Source organism: Suillus paluster (assembly GCF_016628075.1).
Source record: "Suillus paluster strain FC165 chromosome Unknown EDB91scaffold_262, whole genome shotgun sequence".
Lineage (NCBI taxonomy): Eukaryota > Fungi > Basidiomycota > Agaricomycetes > Boletales > Suillaceae > Suillus > Suillus paluster.
In genome coordinates, this window is record NW_024537822.1 from 1 (window position 1) to 18,232 (window position 18,232).

At 46.3% G+C, this 18,232-nt stretch overlaps 4 protein-coding genes across 4 annotated transcripts; 1 reads left to right on the top strand and 3 right to left on the bottom strand.

The window, feature by feature from the left end:
• Positions 1–871: 871 nt before the first annotated feature.
• EDB91DRAFT_1031827 (uncharacterized protein) lies at positions 872–1,138 on the bottom strand (the record flags this gene model as incomplete). The annotated part of the gene is made up of 1 exon (XM_041312739.1): positions 872–1,138. A coding segment is annotated over one exon (267 nt), but the record flags the coding sequence as incomplete, so codon positions are not given.
• Positions 1,139–2,405: 1,267 nt separating this feature from the next.
• On the top strand, positions 2,406–4,081 carry EDB91DRAFT_1240459 (uncharacterized protein; the record flags this gene model as incomplete). The annotated part of the gene is made up of 4 exons (XM_041322025.1): positions 2,406–2,487; positions 2,909–3,204; positions 3,262–3,615; positions 3,641–4,081. The coding sequence occupies 4 exons, from the start codon at positions 2,406–2,408 to the stop codon at positions 4,079–4,081; spliced, it is 1,173 nt and encodes a 390-aa protein (XP_041168811.1).
• Positions 4,082–6,287: 2,206 nt separating this feature from the next.
• Positions 6,288–6,662, bottom strand: EDB91DRAFT_1065101 (uncharacterized protein; the record flags this gene model as incomplete). The annotated part of the gene is made up of 2 exons (XM_041314766.1): positions 6,288–6,545; positions 6,585–6,662. The coding sequence occupies 2 exons, from the start codon at positions 6,660–6,662 to the stop codon at positions 6,288–6,290; spliced, it is 336 nt and encodes a 111-aa protein (XP_041168812.1).
• Positions 6,663–17,587: 10,925 nt separating this feature from the next.
• On the bottom strand, positions 17,588–17,930 carry EDB91DRAFT_1065099 (uncharacterized protein; the record flags this gene model as incomplete). Its single annotated transcript, XM_041314765.1, has 2 exons — positions 17,588–17,767; positions 17,820–17,930. Coding segments are annotated over 2 exons (291 nt in total), but the record flags the coding sequence as incomplete, so codon positions are not given.
• Between the last annotated feature and the right edge of the window lie 302 nt (positions 17,931–18,232).

Genomic DNA, 18,232 nt, shown 5'->3' on the forward strand with positions numbered 1-18,232 from the left:
TTCAATCCCTCCGCCGTGGCGCGTGGCGTCGTCAAGAACCTACGATAACAGCTCTCGAGTCAGACGTGCAGATTTCAACTTTCCTCCCTTTCGTGGGGGTGGTCCGTAAACAAGGTTTTGATGCCCCTGTTTGGGATATCGTACTCGACAAAGCGAGGGTGGTGATTCTTACCCTACCGAAAAATGAGTCTGAGCAAATCCCGCTTCTTCCGAGTTAATGAACTAATAATCTCCCTCTGTGTATTAGATCGTCGTAACACACACGCAGGGCACCTTTTAAAATATGTAGTTTATACCTCATAGTACGCAAATGTTTATATCTTAGAGTGTATCATTAAACCTTACTTTCTATTACGCACGCTATACTACTCAACTTGTTAGCTGGCTGATAAAATATTGAAACCTAATGTATGAAGCAGAAACTCGAGACTGTTGCCATCTATGTCGTGCATGCTGCTTACATGTCTGAAGTGCATCACAATCCAAGCTGCCATCTGTCGTGACGCAGTTCAGGCAGCAATTCGCTGATTGCACTGGGAATCATTCGATGACAAGACTGCTTAGTTCTGAATGCGAAACTCACATCACCGTGGACTGGTATGGTCAAGTTAGCACAGTGCACGATGCTGACTTGCACGTCATGGCACTTTGTATCACATGTCAAGTACTACACAATAACAGCACCAATGTGAAGTGCCCACCCAATGTTACTCCGGTACTCCGCTATGAGCTTTCGTGTGCGACCTGGAGTGGAAGGCTGGATTGTTTATAAAACTGATCTCCGCCAGGGAACGACTCACTGGAAATGGTGTGAGAGATAAAGGGAATCAGAAGGTCCCATAAATATGACGAAGTGCACGTCACAGCGCTTGCTGGCATATTCGAACCATGCAGGGTAAAACCCAGATCTGTGCCAGCCCAACACATACAACGTGCTATCGCGTGCTAACAAAATGTTCTGGGGACACAAGTCTTGGTGTGTAAAGACTGGTGGCCACGAGCTGTCGAACCGCGGAGCGTCGAGAGGCGCTTTCTTCATCCGCTGAGATACGTCAAACTTGTGTTTAAACCATGCTATCATATCGTCATAAGAAGCGAATGTGCCTGCGCCGTATTCGGTGAAGAATCGTCCCGTGAATAGGACGCCATTGAGAGTCCTATAACTTTCGCACTACCTCTGTTTGGGCCAAAGCGGCACTTGGCCGTGTAATGTGAAGGACGGAGAGGTGGGTTGAAATGTGGGAATAAAACTACAGGCTTCGCTATCGGTGCAGTCAGGTCAATTGGTGTGAAACGGGTCACGTTGGGTTCTGATAAAAGGCAGGAGGAGGTTCGAACTTGACCACAGTTTCAGCTGCGACGTTCTGATTCCTGAAAGTACGTCACTTAGTAAGTCCAAGAACTGAATTCCCACACCCCGCGAAAATGGCTCAGTAATACAGTTGTGACTAGTACTTTTCCGGCTCCCACCACCATGATCTCCTTCGATCCTTTGTATTTCGAAACTAGAGTCGGTTTACCGAGTCTACGTACAGGTCCTGTCAACGGCAAGATAGACGATCTCTACCACTCTGGAGCAAATGATTCAACTTTGGTTTTTCTTGCCAACAAACCACTTCGTCCACGACGCCTCCTGAAGCGCCATCAATCAAGTCAATCCCGCAAACGCACTTGACGTCCTCATATCGCAACCGCGCCTTGATATCATCATACGTCGGGTTGGATGCTGGACGCGATTCTGGCTCTGGTAAGAACGATACTATTATTCTGTACCTAGACAAAGGCTAGTGCACAAGTCAATACAAGACGGCGTGATACGACGGACACAGTACACACTTCAGTAGAGTTGTAAGAACAATACTGAGGTGGTCAAGAGGCGAAGCGCGGTACAAATATCAGCAGAGTCGATTAGGTAACGAGTCCGGAGGATTAACGTGCGGAGAAGCCTGAGAGAAGACGAGAGTCATATGGTATACGAAGGTGTACGAGATAACAAGATAGGTAAGGAACTCAACATATCGATGTTAACATGCTTTACTTGTGTCCACTCCAAGGCCTGATGTACCATAGACTGGTAGACCTCTGTTGAAGAAATGGTGGAGTTGTGAGTAATAGCAAACCATTGCATCCCCATGAATACACCAACAATCCGTGCGCCGTGTGAACTTTCTATCGTTTCGTCCAGTCCTCCGTGGCTCTGCTACCTTTTTCGTCTTGCCTGAGCGGAACGACAATGGCCAAGCCATCGCAAAATATTGTGATTTGAACAGTTGCAATTCTGGCCTGAGATTTCCTTATTTTCGCAACAATGTTACGCTTCATCGACTCGCATACTTGACGTCAGATCACCTCCCAAAGCACTTAGAACAACAAGGCCCACATCCCAGAACCTTCACAGCGTGGATATGGTTCCGTACGCTTTACGCCGACAGATCAAGACGCAACCACTGCAAGTGATTGGTTCGGCCGCATGTTTGTCGACTCGATGTGAATCAATGTTATGATTGACAAAGTAAGTTTTTCGGGTGTCAGTGCTTGTGTGATCCTGCTCGAGACGAAGATTAATGTCATTGCAGAGCCAGGACCTTCGTCGCCACTACATATTCACAAGCAGACGAGGATAGTCAGATAAGCGCACAAACACAGCCCTTCCCCTGCATGTCATGCAACACCGCATGAAAGAAGGTCCATCATGGGCAAAAGAAATCTCATACGGTTCAACCTGCTGACCCTCCAGAGACAAGTTCGATATCTGACTGACCATACGATAATGAGGCTGTCTCGGACCTCGGATGGATGCAATGTCGAGGTAAAGTGCCACTCAAGCGTTCATAAGAAGGCCTACTGATGACCTTATGATCGCAGGCTTTAGCCAGCATCGATGCAGCAGAGGGCTTACTATCTCAAGCCATCAAGGGGAAGGGCATCAGAATTACATTTCGCAGTTCGCAGATCTTCGAGGCCAGGTTCGGCCCTCTGAAGAAACATTCGGCCCACCCTTACGTACACTTATCCCCTCAAAATGTGACGGAGCTTGTGCTTGGGCAGAAGCTGCAGAGCCTTGGGGTTCAAGTGCAGCGCCCACACAGGGTTGTTGGCAGGAAACATAACGAAGAGGATTGTCCTGTCACCGACGTCTCGTTCAAGGATGGCCAAATAGTCAGAGCCAGGTATATCATCGGTGCAGATGGCGCCCGCTCAACCGTGAGGCCTCAGCTCCTGCTAGCTTAGGTTTGTGGAATGTCTGACGACCATCTCCAGATCCGTACCATCACCGGCATAGGGTTCTCTGACCCAGAAGGCCCCAACTTAGGCAATCACCTACTGACTCAAATGGTCAGTGCAGATGTTACGTTCGAGCGCGAACCTGTCAGTCCATTAACCATCGAGGGCCACATCAATATCATAATTTCCTCAGACGGTTTCCTGACGCTCACACCGTTCAGCAACCGCTGTAATTCCGAGCTGACGCGCGATGGAAAGCCCGTTACAAAATCCATCTTCCGTATAATTTCTCCCGTACCGGTGAAGAACGGAGAGCCGCCCTACGCACCACCGAAGGAGTACATCCAGAAATTGATCGACATGTACGCCCCAGCGTGTAACATCGGATTCGTCCCTAAACCCGACACCCGTCAAGGTCGACCAGCTGATGTGGTCGACACGTTTCAGAACCCATTCAGCTATCGCTGACCGCACGCTCACGCGCCCCGGCGCCGCCACTTTCCTAGTCGGTGACGCCGCTCACATACATTCGCCTGCAGGGGACCAGGGCATGAACCGGGTCATCAGGGACGCGATCTTCTTTACAGAAGCCATCATAAAGCACATTCAAGCGTTTGCAGGAGATTCCGATGTGGATGATACCATTTTGCAGGAATGTGCGCAAGTGCGTCACGGGCGAGCGCTGGAAATCATGGGCTTCACCAAGAAGCTTTTGAAACTCGCAAGCCTTACACATGATGTGTATGCATTGTGGATGCCGTTCAGTCCGGCCTCTATCCGCGATCTGATGTTGGGCAGATTTGATTTTGTGCGGTCGAGTGTTGCATGGAGCCTGAGTGGGCTTGGAAGACGATAATTGCGTATTTTTAGGTGGTTTGGTTGACCGCGCTTCATTTCTACTCTGCATACTATACATATGATATTACCATCTCTATATTTCTAGACATAATAGCTTGCTCTTATCGATGCAACAATCATCTGACTATGCAGTTGATTATGTCGAGAGATGCAACGAATCGAGTTCGAAGGGGAAATGTAGAGATCGCGAAAGATAGTTTAGAACAGATCTATGAATAATACTGACGAATCACGATAATCGGGAGACGTTCGGGCCTGATGCTGAGGGTGAATACTGGGTAGATTCAGATGATCGTTCGAGAGGACACATGCCATCTTAAATACAAGAATGAGCGACAAAGGGAACAAATAGTGGCAACTTGGCAAGGGCGATAAGAAAACAGATGCGCAGCCTGTGCTAAGACAATGCGTATTGTGCATTGTGTCAAGAGCAGCGTCAATTAGTACATGAGGTGGCGTAGTGAAAATGTGAATTGGTGAAGTAGGAGAGTCTAGAAAAGGTTGAAGAAAGAGAATGACGGAAGGAATGTCCTACCGGATGCGAAGGAGAACATTTTCACCTGGCAGACTTGTTGTGCGAGTTGCGATGACCGCCGAAACGTGGAGCAAATCGATTTGTCGCGCTCGGCCGCTGGTCTCTTCGATAGAGCAGCTGTCTGAGCTCCCTGGTCTTTTTGCAAGTTCTTCAGTCTCTCGTGTCAGGCTATGAAAAAATGGCGTACTTGACATGTCTATTAGTACTCCTCTTCTTTCACAGAGCCCCGGAACAGTGGGTCATCACGCCCGATAGACTTCATCTCTGATAGGCACATGAGGCGGCTCGACATGTCATTCCATCGCATATCCGTCCAATATATCAATGTCACGTTCCCCGTCGGTCAATTATTTCCTGTAGTGTTTTCAACGTTGATACGAAACATTATTCAAAATCATCTGAATAAACGGTGCCTTGGATTATCAAGTCTGTCGATCTTTCCGTATGATCCAATCTGCTCGGCCTCACGACTTCTCAAGCTCGGTGCATGCCTAGTGCGCATTGAACACGTTGAGAAGGTTCTTGCTCGGTTGTATGTGAGCTCTGGTGAAATATCATGGAGGTATGATCTCTATCAGCATGAACAGACAGGTAGAAGTCTGCAAGCCACAGTTATGCAATATGCACACACTTTGCTTGAACTGCCCGTGAACGAAGCGCAGTGGTTACCACGTCAGCTTTCGTCAATGACGGATAGTAATGATGGTGTACCTGCACATTTGGGCCTCGGCCAGGAGTGAAGCAAGTAGGGCAAGAGACCAATTATGATCTGCTGCGCCCTGCTAACCAGTCACAGATACAAATTCACCTAGACTGGTACGCTACGTTTATAAGTACCCACTTTTGCACTTGAATATTAGACCACAGCTCACCGAAACAGATATAGTCGCCCGCCCAAACGACTGCGGGGAGTCCTCGAGTGCGTGCTCCATGTTCTCTATGGCTGCTTGCTACTGGATGGAACATAAAATAAGTGAGGTAGGAATCCGTAAGCGCGGCTTTGGCACGTCGACACGCTGTAAGTTTGACCTGCACATATTTTAGGCTGGCTACTTACTGGGATATCGAGATAAGCAACGTATATGGACCGCAAGGTCTACCCGTCCCTTTTCGTCGTCTTTCTTACAATCATCACTCAGACTTGTGTACATTCATGTCGGCAGCACGATGTTTCCGCACGCCCGCTGGAGTGGGGCACTATATGAGGATCAAGTAGTCGGACATGGCAAGCATGTCGAGTGCGACAGGCCCGGCAAGCCCAAAATCGGCCGTCCTATAGAGGATTGTGAGATGTGAGTGCTTATGCGAGAATGCCTTGGAGAGAAACCTGCGAGCATTGATGATTATAAGCGATTGTCTTGGCTCAAGCATGGTCAGTCATAGCAGTCGCAGTACAAATTGGCGGATCAAGCTTCGTAGTAAACGGCGATATCAATTAGGAAGACTGCATGCGACTATTTTCAGAACTTGTTTAGCTGTAGTTTACGAGTTAGCGCATAGTAGCTTGATTGCAGGGGCGGTCATAACCATTCGAAGTCGGAATAATGATGCCAGGTGCTCTAGCAAAGTTGTCGTTGTGACAAATTCGCTACACGTCGGACAGTCATCCGGGATGTGGGAAGGTACGATGGCAGAAGAGCTATAGCGATAAAGGTTTAAGTAGCTCATACTACTCAGTGTCATATTTATCCTGCAGTCTTAGATAGACTCGAAGCGAGAGCAGGTGAATTGGTGATGATCTAAGCTGTGGCGCAGATTTGGAAAGAAGGAAATCTGCGCACATGAAGAAGGCACTGCCGCTCTGCGCGGAGAAGCGAGGAAGGGGAAGAGTCTTCTTCAGTAGCGCATAGACCCTCAGATAAGGATGCCGCTTGACAGGTTCCTGAAGTCCAGTAGGCAGTCTAAAGTTGGCGCTGTTTTCTTTATGCTATGGTGAGACATGGCCTGAGCTCATGCTGCAGAGCACATACCTGATTCGCGCGAGGAAAAGATGTTCAAGAATACAACTAGTACTAGTGCGTTTCCTGTTCGATGATTGAGTCATTGAGGTATCGATACTGGCAAATGGTTGTCAACCGGGGGATGTTTGCAGAGATACGGGAACTGTGGGCTGAGATGATTTGCGAGACACATGCTAGAGAAAACAATGCGGTGGAGTCGGATGGACGTCTCCGAGTCTCAGAGATATTTCTTGCCGGCGATGGAGATAAGGGTGGGTAAAAAATGATAGAAATGCGGGCTCGCTTGATAACAGGTGTGATGCTGAGATGTCGATGTTGATGAAGAAACTGGTTGTCAGACAACGTGACTCGGGCGCTTGATCTGCACAGCAAGCTCCATGAGGATAAAGCAAGGAAGACGCACATGTACAGGACTTGAACAGCAACCTCCATCTAGCTCTGGCGAGCATCAAGCGATAAGTCCATTCCTTTTCAGCTTTCATTCGTCCTGGACGGGTGTGTTCTGTGTAAAACCAAGTACCTCCGAGTGAGTGATGGCGTTCGTTTGGTGGGCAAGAGCTGAAATTGTCCCGCTCCTATTAGGTAAAGTCCCCAAGCCAAAATGATGTCTTCACGAGTCCCTGCAAAGCAAGAGAGATCAGCGACAAAACCTCTCCAAAAGATGCAAGGACACACCAGTAGCGTCTCTGGCGTCCTACGGCTGCCCGATAACCGGCGGATCATCACCTGTTCATGGGATGGCACACTTCGAGTCTGGGACTTGGAGAGCGGTATGCAGGTCGGGAAGGCCTGGATGGACGAAGGAAGTGGAAATGTGTGGGCCATAGCACTTTCGCCGGACGGCAAGACAGTAGCAAGTGGGAGTAATGATGGTGCAGTGATATTGTGGGAAATTGACACAGGCAAGGTCATCAAAAGATTGACGGGGCACACAAGGGGAGTATTTCTGTGTGCTGGAGTCCAGATGGAGGGCGAGTGGTGAGCGGGTGCAATGACGGGACATTCATAGTATGGGACGTCAAGTGCGGAAAGATAATCCTGGGACCAATCGAGGCAGCGAAAGGCAGCCATGTGTGGGCGGTTTGCTACTCACCCGATGGCACGATGATTGCGACGGCACGGAGCTGAAAGTCTGGGATGCCAACACAGGCAAATTGCTCAAAACACTCAACTTCACAACTTGGCGTCTGGCATGGATCTCGGACGGAAAGACACTTATCGCCGGGTCACGCCACTATATCGCCAGTATGCCACGCCTTCAAATCAAGAAATTCGACACCGCCACCTGGACCGAAACGGCTGTTCTGGAGGGACACAACAGTTTTGTCGATGCTATTTCACTGTCTCCGAATGAACGCATCCTCGTGAGCGCATCATATGACAACACAGCGCGACTATGGAACCTAGAAACCAATCAGCCCATCGGACAACCCTTGTACCATGAAAGCGAGGTGATGTGTGCGACCTTTTCCATAGATGGAAGGTCGCTCGTCACTGGCTGCTACGACAAGGATATATACAAATGGGATGTCACTGCTATCGTCAAGGAAGCTGGCCTCAGTCACCTTCTATCAGACAATGTGAGTTTGTGTACATCTCATCCTCAATCACACTGACAACGGGTCATCCTTTCAGGTGGTATGTTGCATCAGGTCTCTTCAACAGCCTTTCTCACTCATCTTCGTTCATCATAGAACACTGTCAAAAAGCCATTCATAAATGTATGTTACATATTTCTTGACCTTTTGCACGGCCTTGAATATCTACATACTAGGCTGATCCACGACGCCGAGCCCCGCAAATCGGAGGCGCTCGTCGACTACCCCCAGGGTTTTTCGACGATGTACGTGGTTTCCATCTGTAATCTCATGTCCCCTTTGACCATTATCTTATTAGTTCTCTACCTCCCGAGGACGAAATGCCACCACCCCACCAAATCAACGGACTCTCCTCGGTCGATTACCTTCCTTCATGGCGCCGGCGCTCCAATTCACCCGGAGCAACCGAACAGGACACTCCGTCCAGATCCCACCCTCGTAGCTGGGCTAAAAACCTCATGTCCGGCAGACAACACCAGACAAGATGGGTCAAACATCCAGTTGCGAGAGCTACCGGTAGTTGCACGTCCCATGCGCCCGCATGGCAGCGCCTGTACGCTTTTTTCCACCTCTATTCTTTTATCACTGACAGTTTTCACGCAGAGGATATATCATGCAAGAGGGAAGAAAGCAGCCAGCTCCTCTCGACCTCCCAAGATCCATGTCATGCAGCAACCTACTGGCGGAGCAACCCAGAGGACACCCCCACCATCCGTCATCACAGCAAGCCACGACATCAGCTGCAATTCCTACGGTCTCCACTACCGCGGCTGCGGCTGGAACTTCGCACCTTGATATCACCATACGCGGGGCTGGATGCTGGACGCGGTTCTGGCTCTGGATTGGCTGTATCTCTATCGAAAATAATCAACTATAGGGAAGAAGCATCTTCGTGTACCATTATCATTTTCTACCGTCTCATCTCGTTATCTATAGTTCTTCTACCCTCCATCATTGTATTGTATTTCCTACTTGTTCTGCTACGCTTGTCATTCCTTTTCTATTGCCTTATGTCAGTCCAGCTTGGTTCCACTTTGTACTGTAGAAGCTGATCGCTTAGGCTCTTCTACGATACATTAATTCTGACGAAAGCGTCCTACATCAATAGATATAGCATATATATAGGAGAATAAAGAATAAAGGAACAATGTATCAGGAGCCCAGGACCATAGGAGAATCCCCTGTTGCATAGTGCACCCTCCCTCTCCTGGTGGTTCACCCCCTGTGAAAGTTTTTCCTGTAGGGTCGGACCTTCAGAGTGGTGGGGGAGTCTATTCCTATGCATATTCAGAGTATATCTATCACCTAGCTACCATAGGAAACCTATAGGGTCATTCAACAGGAACAAAATATGTAAAATCACATTTTCGACATTTTTGATGTTTTTCAATATCTCACCCTTGCACACATGGTCCAACCTGCTCATATATCATCAGTTGTATATATATATGCTTTGTATACCAAAGATCGGTTTAAAATGGGCTGGAGTTTTGAGCTAGTGTGTATACTTGCTATTTCTACTGATAAGGGGCCCATACTTTTGAAACATCGAAATTTAATAATCAGACACCATTCCGTATCATGGACTCAAAAATACAGAAAGATCCACCCAGAATCAAGAGCTGGGGAAGTGAAATAGATAAGAAATCAAGTGTGGGAAACTTTAAATGTCCCGAAGTTCAAAACATCGAAAATGATTAGTTGGTGTATACTTTGCTATGGGCCACCAATTCAAACACTTCTACACCACATCCCCCCTATCAACACTCTGCCCTCAGGGCAGTATGTAGTATAGGTTCCTTAGGTAGTCTATCATGTATCCTACACATTTTTAATGAAATCTTCGACCTGTATCATATATAAATGTCACTTTGTGTGAACAGATGTCAATTGTCACTTTTCACATATATGTTATTTTGCTTGTAATTCACTCAATCCTTGATGGATCTTTCTAAAGCGTTAAAGCTATAATTAGTGATATATATTAGAGGCATCCCAGGTGTCCAATTAATAAACATCGATGCTTTGAAGGTATGGGCCCCTTATCAGTAGAAATAACAAGTATATACACTAACTCAAATCCCCGGCCTATTTTGAGCTGATCCTGGGCATAAATGCATTTATATACATGCCACTGATGATATATGAGCAGGGTGGACTATGTATGCAAGGGTAAGATACTGAAAAACATCAAAAATGTCAAAAGTGCGAGTTTCTATGTTTATGCTCCTGTAGAAGGACTCTGTAGATATCCTGGAGTATCTAGGTGATACATATCTTCTAAATGTGCATAAGAATAGATCCCCTGCAATCCTTGAGGTCCGGTCCTACAGCAAAAATTTTCACAGGGGGTAAACCATCAGGAGAGGGTATGTATACTGCATCACAGGGTCTTGTACTATGGTCCTGGTCTCCTGATACATTGTTCCTACTGTTGAATAGATGCTGGGGATAATTTTCTATGTATATCCATCTAGAAATAAGTACATGGGAACATATTCTTTATTCTCCTATATATATGCTATATCTATTGATGTAGGACGCTTCAGGGGATCAAAAAAGTGGAGCAATCTCTGCATATACACTCCTAAATATGTTCTAAATACTCTAGAACATTTCCATATCAAAGGGGCAAAAGTGCGAAAGTGTTCTGTACCCTAGGCTATTTTGAAAGGGCCCTGGAGGAGGAGCAGGCACACAAATAAGCGAAAAAGCGGACTATTATATTATAATATATGTATATATATCAAACTGCTACTTATATATGAGGGGGGGCTTATTGTGGTGTGGTGGTGAAGCTGCAGTGAGGTGGGGAGGATGTGGGAATAATTGATATTGTGGAGATTCCCAAAATGGGCGATGTTTTTGGTGTTGTGGGGTAATCCCCACACTGTGTGGCTGGAAAATGCGAACATGTGATGTGTGGGAATAATGTGGGGAGACCAAAATGGGATGTTTATTGTGAATTTCCTCTTTTGGAAGCCAACAAGATATTGTGGACGAATGTGCAGTTGTCAGGGGTCAAGAAGGGATGGACAGAAGGTGATCTACCAGAGATCTAACAGATCTGATTGGAAGCATACAGCAATCTTCAACAATCTTAGTCAGCACATGTCACAGGGTACACTGGGGACAAGTGCCCAGGAGAGTATTGATACAGAAGCTAAGGGCTAGTACTACAGGGAGTGTATTAATACAGGGTACCAGGGGGCAATACTGCAGGGAGAGTATTGATACAAGAAGCTACTGGCTATCACTGAAAAGTATGCATTCATGGCTTGTTACTATGGCCAGTAAGTATTGATACACCTGCCAGGGTGTGGTGACCTATGACAACAGCTCTCGAATCGGACGTGCAGATTTCAACTTACCTCCCTTTCGTGGAGGTGGTCCAAGAACAAGGTTTCAAATGCCCACATTTGAGATATTGTACTCAACCAGGAGAGGATGGTGATTCTTACCCTACTGAAAAATGAGTCTGAGTAAATCCCGCTCCTTCCGAGTTAATGAATCAACAATCTCCCTCGATGTATTAGATCATCATAACACACGTGTAGGGCACCTTTTTCAATGATGAGACTGCTCAGTCCTGAAGGTGAAACCCACATGACTGTGGACTGGTATGGTCAAGTTAGCACAGTGCATGATGCTGACTTGCACACCATGGCATTTGGTATTAGCGCACACGTCAAGTACTACACGATGAAAGCACCAATGTGAAGTGCCCACCAAATGTTGCTCTTGTACTCCGCTATGAGCTTTCGTGTGCGACCTGGAGTGGAAGGCTGGGTTGTCTTATAACTGCTCTCTGCCAGGGAACGACTCACTGGAAATGGTGTGAGAGATAAAGGGAATCAGAAGATATACGTGACTTGAAATGCACACGAACCATGCAGGGTAAAACCCAGATCTGTGCCAGTACAAACGCTATCACGTGCCAACAAGAGGCGGGTTGAAATGTGGGAATAAAACTACAGGCTTCGCTATCGATGCAGTCAGGTCAATTGGTGGGAAACGGGTCACATTTGGGTTCTGATAAAAGGCAGGAGGTTGGAACTTGGTCACAGTTTCAGCTGTGATATTCTGATTCCTGAAAGTACATCACTTCATGTAAAAATTTGACAGTCCTTTTGGTGGGGTTTGCAGTCCTGGATGTACAGTCCTGAGATGGGCGAAAAGATATATTCATGAAGTATCTAGACTCAATAAAATGTGTCCCGGAGGTCAGGATGAGCACGAGAAAATGCCTGAGAATGTATGGCAAGTGCTGGCGAGGCGAGCACACTGCCAGGACGGTTGCTGCAAATTTGTGGCTGCTGGCATTGGGACTGTAAACCCAAGCGGAGTTGGGACTGTCAATTTTTTGACCTGAAGCTGCAGCCATCAGAATTTCGCGGAGAACTGCACACTTTGTGCATGTGGGATCAGCATGTTCGGACTGGAAAATTGACGGTCCTCAGGTGAGAAATTTGCAGTCCTTTCGAATCCTGCTCGGCAACGCTCACCAAGACTCTGCACGGTGGTGAAATGTTGTGCAAGCTCTCTGCTGCACGATTGCACCGCAGGAGATGCTTCGGAAGCTCAGCGAAACTACATTTTCAACCGCTCTACCTACGCCGACCGTCCCCAGAATTTTCTGTCCACAGCTCATCCCAGACACGACTCCTTCAAACCACCACCTCTGCCAGACGCGCCTCCTCCGCTTTTGGCAATGCTTAGGTAATCCAGTGCAGGACCATCAATTTGCTCGTGATCAGCTCTACTTAGTAAGTCCAAGAACTGAAGGCACCAAATTCCCACACCCCGCAAAAATGCCTCAGTAATACAATTGTAACTAAGTAGTACTTTTCCGGCTCCCACCACCATGATCTCCTTCTTCGATCCTTTGTATTTCAAAACTACTCCTGAGTCAGTTTACTGAGTCTACGTACAGGTCCTGTCAACAGCAAGATAGACAATCTCCACCACTCTGGAGCAAATGATTCAACTTTGTTTTTTCTTGCCAACAACCACTTCGTCCACAATGCCTCCTGAAGCGCCATCAATTGAGTCAATCCCACAAATGCACTTGACGTCCTCATATCACAACCACGCCTTTATATCACCATACATCGGGTTGGATGCTGGTCGCGATTCTGGCTCTGGTAAGAACAATACTATTATTCTGTACCTAGACAAAGGCTAGTGCACAAGTCAATACAAGACGGCATAATACAACAGGCACAGTACACACCTCAGTAGAGTTGTAAGAACAATACTGAGGTGGTCAAGAGGCAAAGTGCGGTACAAATCTCAGCAGAGTCAATTAGGTAACGAGTCCGGAGGATTAACGTGCAGAGAAGAGAAGACGAGAGTCATATGGTACGAAGGTGTACGAGATAACAAGATAGACCAAAATAAGTAAGTAACTCAACAAATCAATGCTTTACCACTCAAAGGCCCGATGTGCCATAAATGTTATGACCTGAGTTCACCAAATGGTAAAGTCAGACAACAACCACTAGGACTTGGTCACAGATGATGATAGGAACAAGATAGATTGAGCGTGAACGTCTACGTCTACTACAACTGTAGAGAATGAAGAGGTTAAGTCTAAGGAGTACTTACACTAACTAACCTACTTATATACATAACATTGAATAGGAGATATCTGAGTATGAAAGAAATCAGCCAATGAGAAAAGAGTCGTACGATACTGCGGATGACTGATCATGACATATAAGCGAATGAGTAAGACAGTTACTAAATAGAAACCCAAGATCCAACCGGTTCTTCTTTCGGAAGCAAGATCGTTCTAGCCCGTGGAGTAGGGGAGCCAATCGAAGAAGCAACAGGTGATATGTGAAGAGGTGAAGGTGTGACAGGAAGTGAAGTCACATGACTGGTTCAGTTACTAGAAATAGCTGAAGGGAAACCAAGGAATGAAAAATGATTCGTATTTGGAATTCGTGACAATAGACTAGTAGACCTCTGTTGAAGAAATAGTGGAGTTGTGAGTGATATCTTCTTATGCTGACCATTGCATCACCACTCACTATTTCTGCCTTGACAATGTCTGTCTCTATTCACTCACACGCACTCCACACACGCATCTCACTTCCACCCGCAGCCTTAGTCAGTGTATTCCTATATTTCCTTCCAGGTACTGCTTCTTGGGTTGACGCACATGTCAAAGAGCTTGAAGATCACTATGTTCCTCACCTTGGAGAGATCAGAAGAACTTCCATTGCATGCAGTGGGATGACCAGCTGGGAGCGTGCAAAAGGAGGCACTGCTGCGGGGCGAGAGTCGGTTGATAAAGGTGTGAAGAGCGCTATGGAGAGCATCGAACAAGGAGTGGGAGTGAAGTGGATTAGGCACAAGAAGTGAGACAGGAGGCACAATGTCGCCAATGTGGCTCAAAAGCTTAGATATAAAGGAGAGAGCCAAAGCTTGGGCGGCAACTCGGAAGACTCCAGGAGACCTGGTATAGAGTGCACGGTTGTTTGTATAGAATCTTATTTGTATATCCCTCACAGCTCCAATCACATTACAGTACTTAGAGATTAACGTTCCAGGACACTGAAATATTATAGCGCTTGCATGATTCATACACTGTTTTGACTGACTGGAGACGAAGGACGGAACCAAGTACAGGTAAGTCTAGTGAATATCTACCGTTGTATCATGGCAGCGGCTCCTGCAAAATATTAGTCACCCCGGGATCACAAACTGTCCCCATACTGACTGAACAGAAGAAATCTGACTGTCTTGTGTGCAACACATTGGTCCAAGGTGGTGACCTAGCTGTGTGTTGGGTGAAGAACTGCACAATGCACCTGATTCCATCACCTGTGAGTACTGTGTCCGAGAAAAAGGTAAAACTTGGCCACATAGTTGTTGAATCCAAGACACGGGTAAATGTAATCCACAATGAGATGTGAGCGTTGTCAACATTCACATAGATGTTTCCAGCAGGCAATAGTGTCATATTTAAGCATCAAGGTATGTGATAAGACACACGCCTTGATGCACAATGTGTGTAGTTCCTTGACATCTGTAGCTTGATGCTTCATGAAGCATCAAGCCTTGTGTCTCTGCACTGAAGCTTCACGCTTTCCCATGACACTTTGTTTAACCTTTTTTGGGCAGGTATGCCCCTTCCCCGCTTCTTTGCATCTCTGCACTGAAGCTTCAGTACACTCCTTTACACCCCTTCCCAGCTTCTCACTTCCATTCCCCCCCTTCTCGACCCATCTAGCCCATCAATTTGATGGTGAGGATCAAGATTGCTTGCAAGTGTACTTATCATGTGATTTTTCTCACTAAGTCCATGATGCTGAATGAGGTTTCGAGCAAGATTCGCCAGTGCACCTAAAAATTTCACTAAGTTCCATCTATTAGTATGTACAAGTGTGTATACAGTACTCTGTGATTATGATTTACAATGAAATTACAAGTGCTGTGCACACGAAATTTTCACTAAATCCAACACCATGAATATACTTGTATTGTGAAATGAGTGAAAGCTAATGTAATATCCAAGTCTCTACAGTATTAGTCACATGCACAATGTGATATACTTTCCAATGATTTATCGCTACTTTCCAATGGCAATTATCGCTTACTCTCAACAGCTCAAGCCACAGCTTACTACTGCACAACAACAATGTGGAGGAGAGAGAATATGGGCAGATGGCTTGCTAACAACGTCACGAAAAGGTGTGTGTTTTTGTATTTACACTACTGACAAGTTCTTTTATGTCCTTCCATACCTTCCCTAACCTCTCCTTTGTGCACTCATTCCCGCACATCGGCGCATGTCATCTGTGTTTGCTGGCATTTGTATTTGTCTGTGATTGTCCCTGCTTGTCTGTGCTTGTCTGCACTTGCCTCTGCTGTCCTGTGCATGTTGGCGCCTGGTGACCGTGCTTTTGCTCATCCTGGACTCATCTGTATTTGTTTGCACACCCTGGTTGCGTCTTTTTTCTATCTATTGGTGCTTGTGCACATTTACTTTTTGGCGCTTCCTTTATTTTTGCATGTATGCGCACATTTTCGCTTGTCTGTATCTGGCATCTTGTGCAATAGGTACAATTTTTCGATTTGTCAAAGGTTTAGAGTCTTTTATGCTTCAAGGTCTGTGTTTAATCTGATACTTTTAAGCTTCAATACTACAGGTACAGGTGTTTCCAGAGCTTTTGAATTAGCCTTGCGATTGATATGATTGATGTTCATTGTCTGCTGTTTGAATTGATAAGATGTAACAAGGACATTCCGAGTAATCCAGAACTCGAAGAAAGACACCTGGAAGGGGCTGGATCATCTCATCTATGAACACCCATCCATCTGAACTGGTTGTCCTCTTGACCACTAGTTGTGAAGGGTGCAGTGATGCTATCAGTAGCAGTGGTGATAGGGAAGCAATATTCTAGCTTTGGTGCATCGTTGTCATTTGCTGTCGTTGTTGTTGTCTCGTCTAGTAGTTCTCCGCGACTTTCTTACACTCTATCGATGTACTATATTTTTCTTTTTGTATCACTTTCAAAAAATTTGTTGCTCTATGTAGACACTGCAGCACGCTCCATGGGACATTGCTACCTGCCTTCCAATTTGCATGATAGTATGTACTACACAAAGTTTGTCCTAGGAATTCAAACATCTTCAACTTAAAGGAGCGCAATGCCACTTCGGGACGTTTTAACTTTTGATACACAGCGCTCTTACTGTTGTTGGTCATGCATATTGGATTCGCTTCACCTGCCTGGATAGGTGCGACCTTCTGCCCCTGCTGCCTTTGCTGCAGCACCTCTTTTCAGTCCCGTATCTTTAGCCTGGGAAGGACGTGGTGCCATCTTGGTGGCAGTGGTTGCAGCAGCAGCCTTGCCAACAGGACGAGCGTGGGGTTCATCAGGAAAAACGGGAACTCCAATATAGTGCTATGGAGGCTATGTAGCACTTATAGCCTGGTTGCATCTCCCCCCCCCCCCCCCCCCCAATATTGTACCATGTAGCCTGGACTATATTTTTAGTTGCACAATATAGTGTCTGGTATGTCGTACCTTGGCAATGTAGCATGGCTATGTAGTGATCTATAGTAAATCATTGTGGTAAGTACATCTCATGGTACATCATACTACGAGCACTTGTGCACTTGCAAATAGCAGGGAGATCAATGGCATGCATTCACAGTTTAATACAGTGGTCAATTCTACTCGGCCTCGTCAACACCCTTGGACTCCAAGTCAGACTCCACCTTGTCACTGGCATCTGCACTGCCAACCTGTTGATATTCACAAATCGCGTTGTTGATCTCGTCATCGGACAAACAGTCTTTGTCTCCAACATTGATCGGATCCACCTTCACATGCAACCTGTTCATATGATTATTGTCAAACTTCGAAGTTCAAATCCTTGAGAATCAGATGTACTTACCTGCCAGTATTGTTGAGTTCTGTCAGGATACTATTCAGTATCCCATGATCCTTCGTTCGAGCATGAAATTTTTTGAGGTTTGCGAGATGCCGATCATAAGCTTCCCTGTATTCACCACTCGAAAAGCTGATATCCACGCATTCGCCGTCACACCATTCATCAATGCAGCATTCAGCCTGCAGCCAAAAATATCACTGCCTGAAGCCAATGAGCAATAGAACGACTCACTGTGGTGTACACCAAGGCCAATGCGGGTATCGGAAATGGCGAAAAAACTTTCTCGAACACAACTCCATCATCCTTCTTGTTGTGGTACCAAATTAAATTCACTGCTTGCTGATTCAACCTTGAACGAAATAGACCACTGCGAGGCACATTGTTCTTTTTGTCCCCGAGGTCCTTCCAACCAAATGTCAGTACCAAACATGACTCAAGATATGAGAATGCACCCGGTAACACATGCCAAATTTATCCTTGAGCTGGCGGGCGAGTTTTCAATTCCTAGACTTGATGGACTCGCGATTGGTGGACTCGAAACCGTAAATATTCTCGACAAGTGGGTGAACCTTCCCTTTCACCTCACTTGTGAGATGCGAGGTGCGCCGGGTAATCTTGATCCAAATTAGATAGATGAAATCATA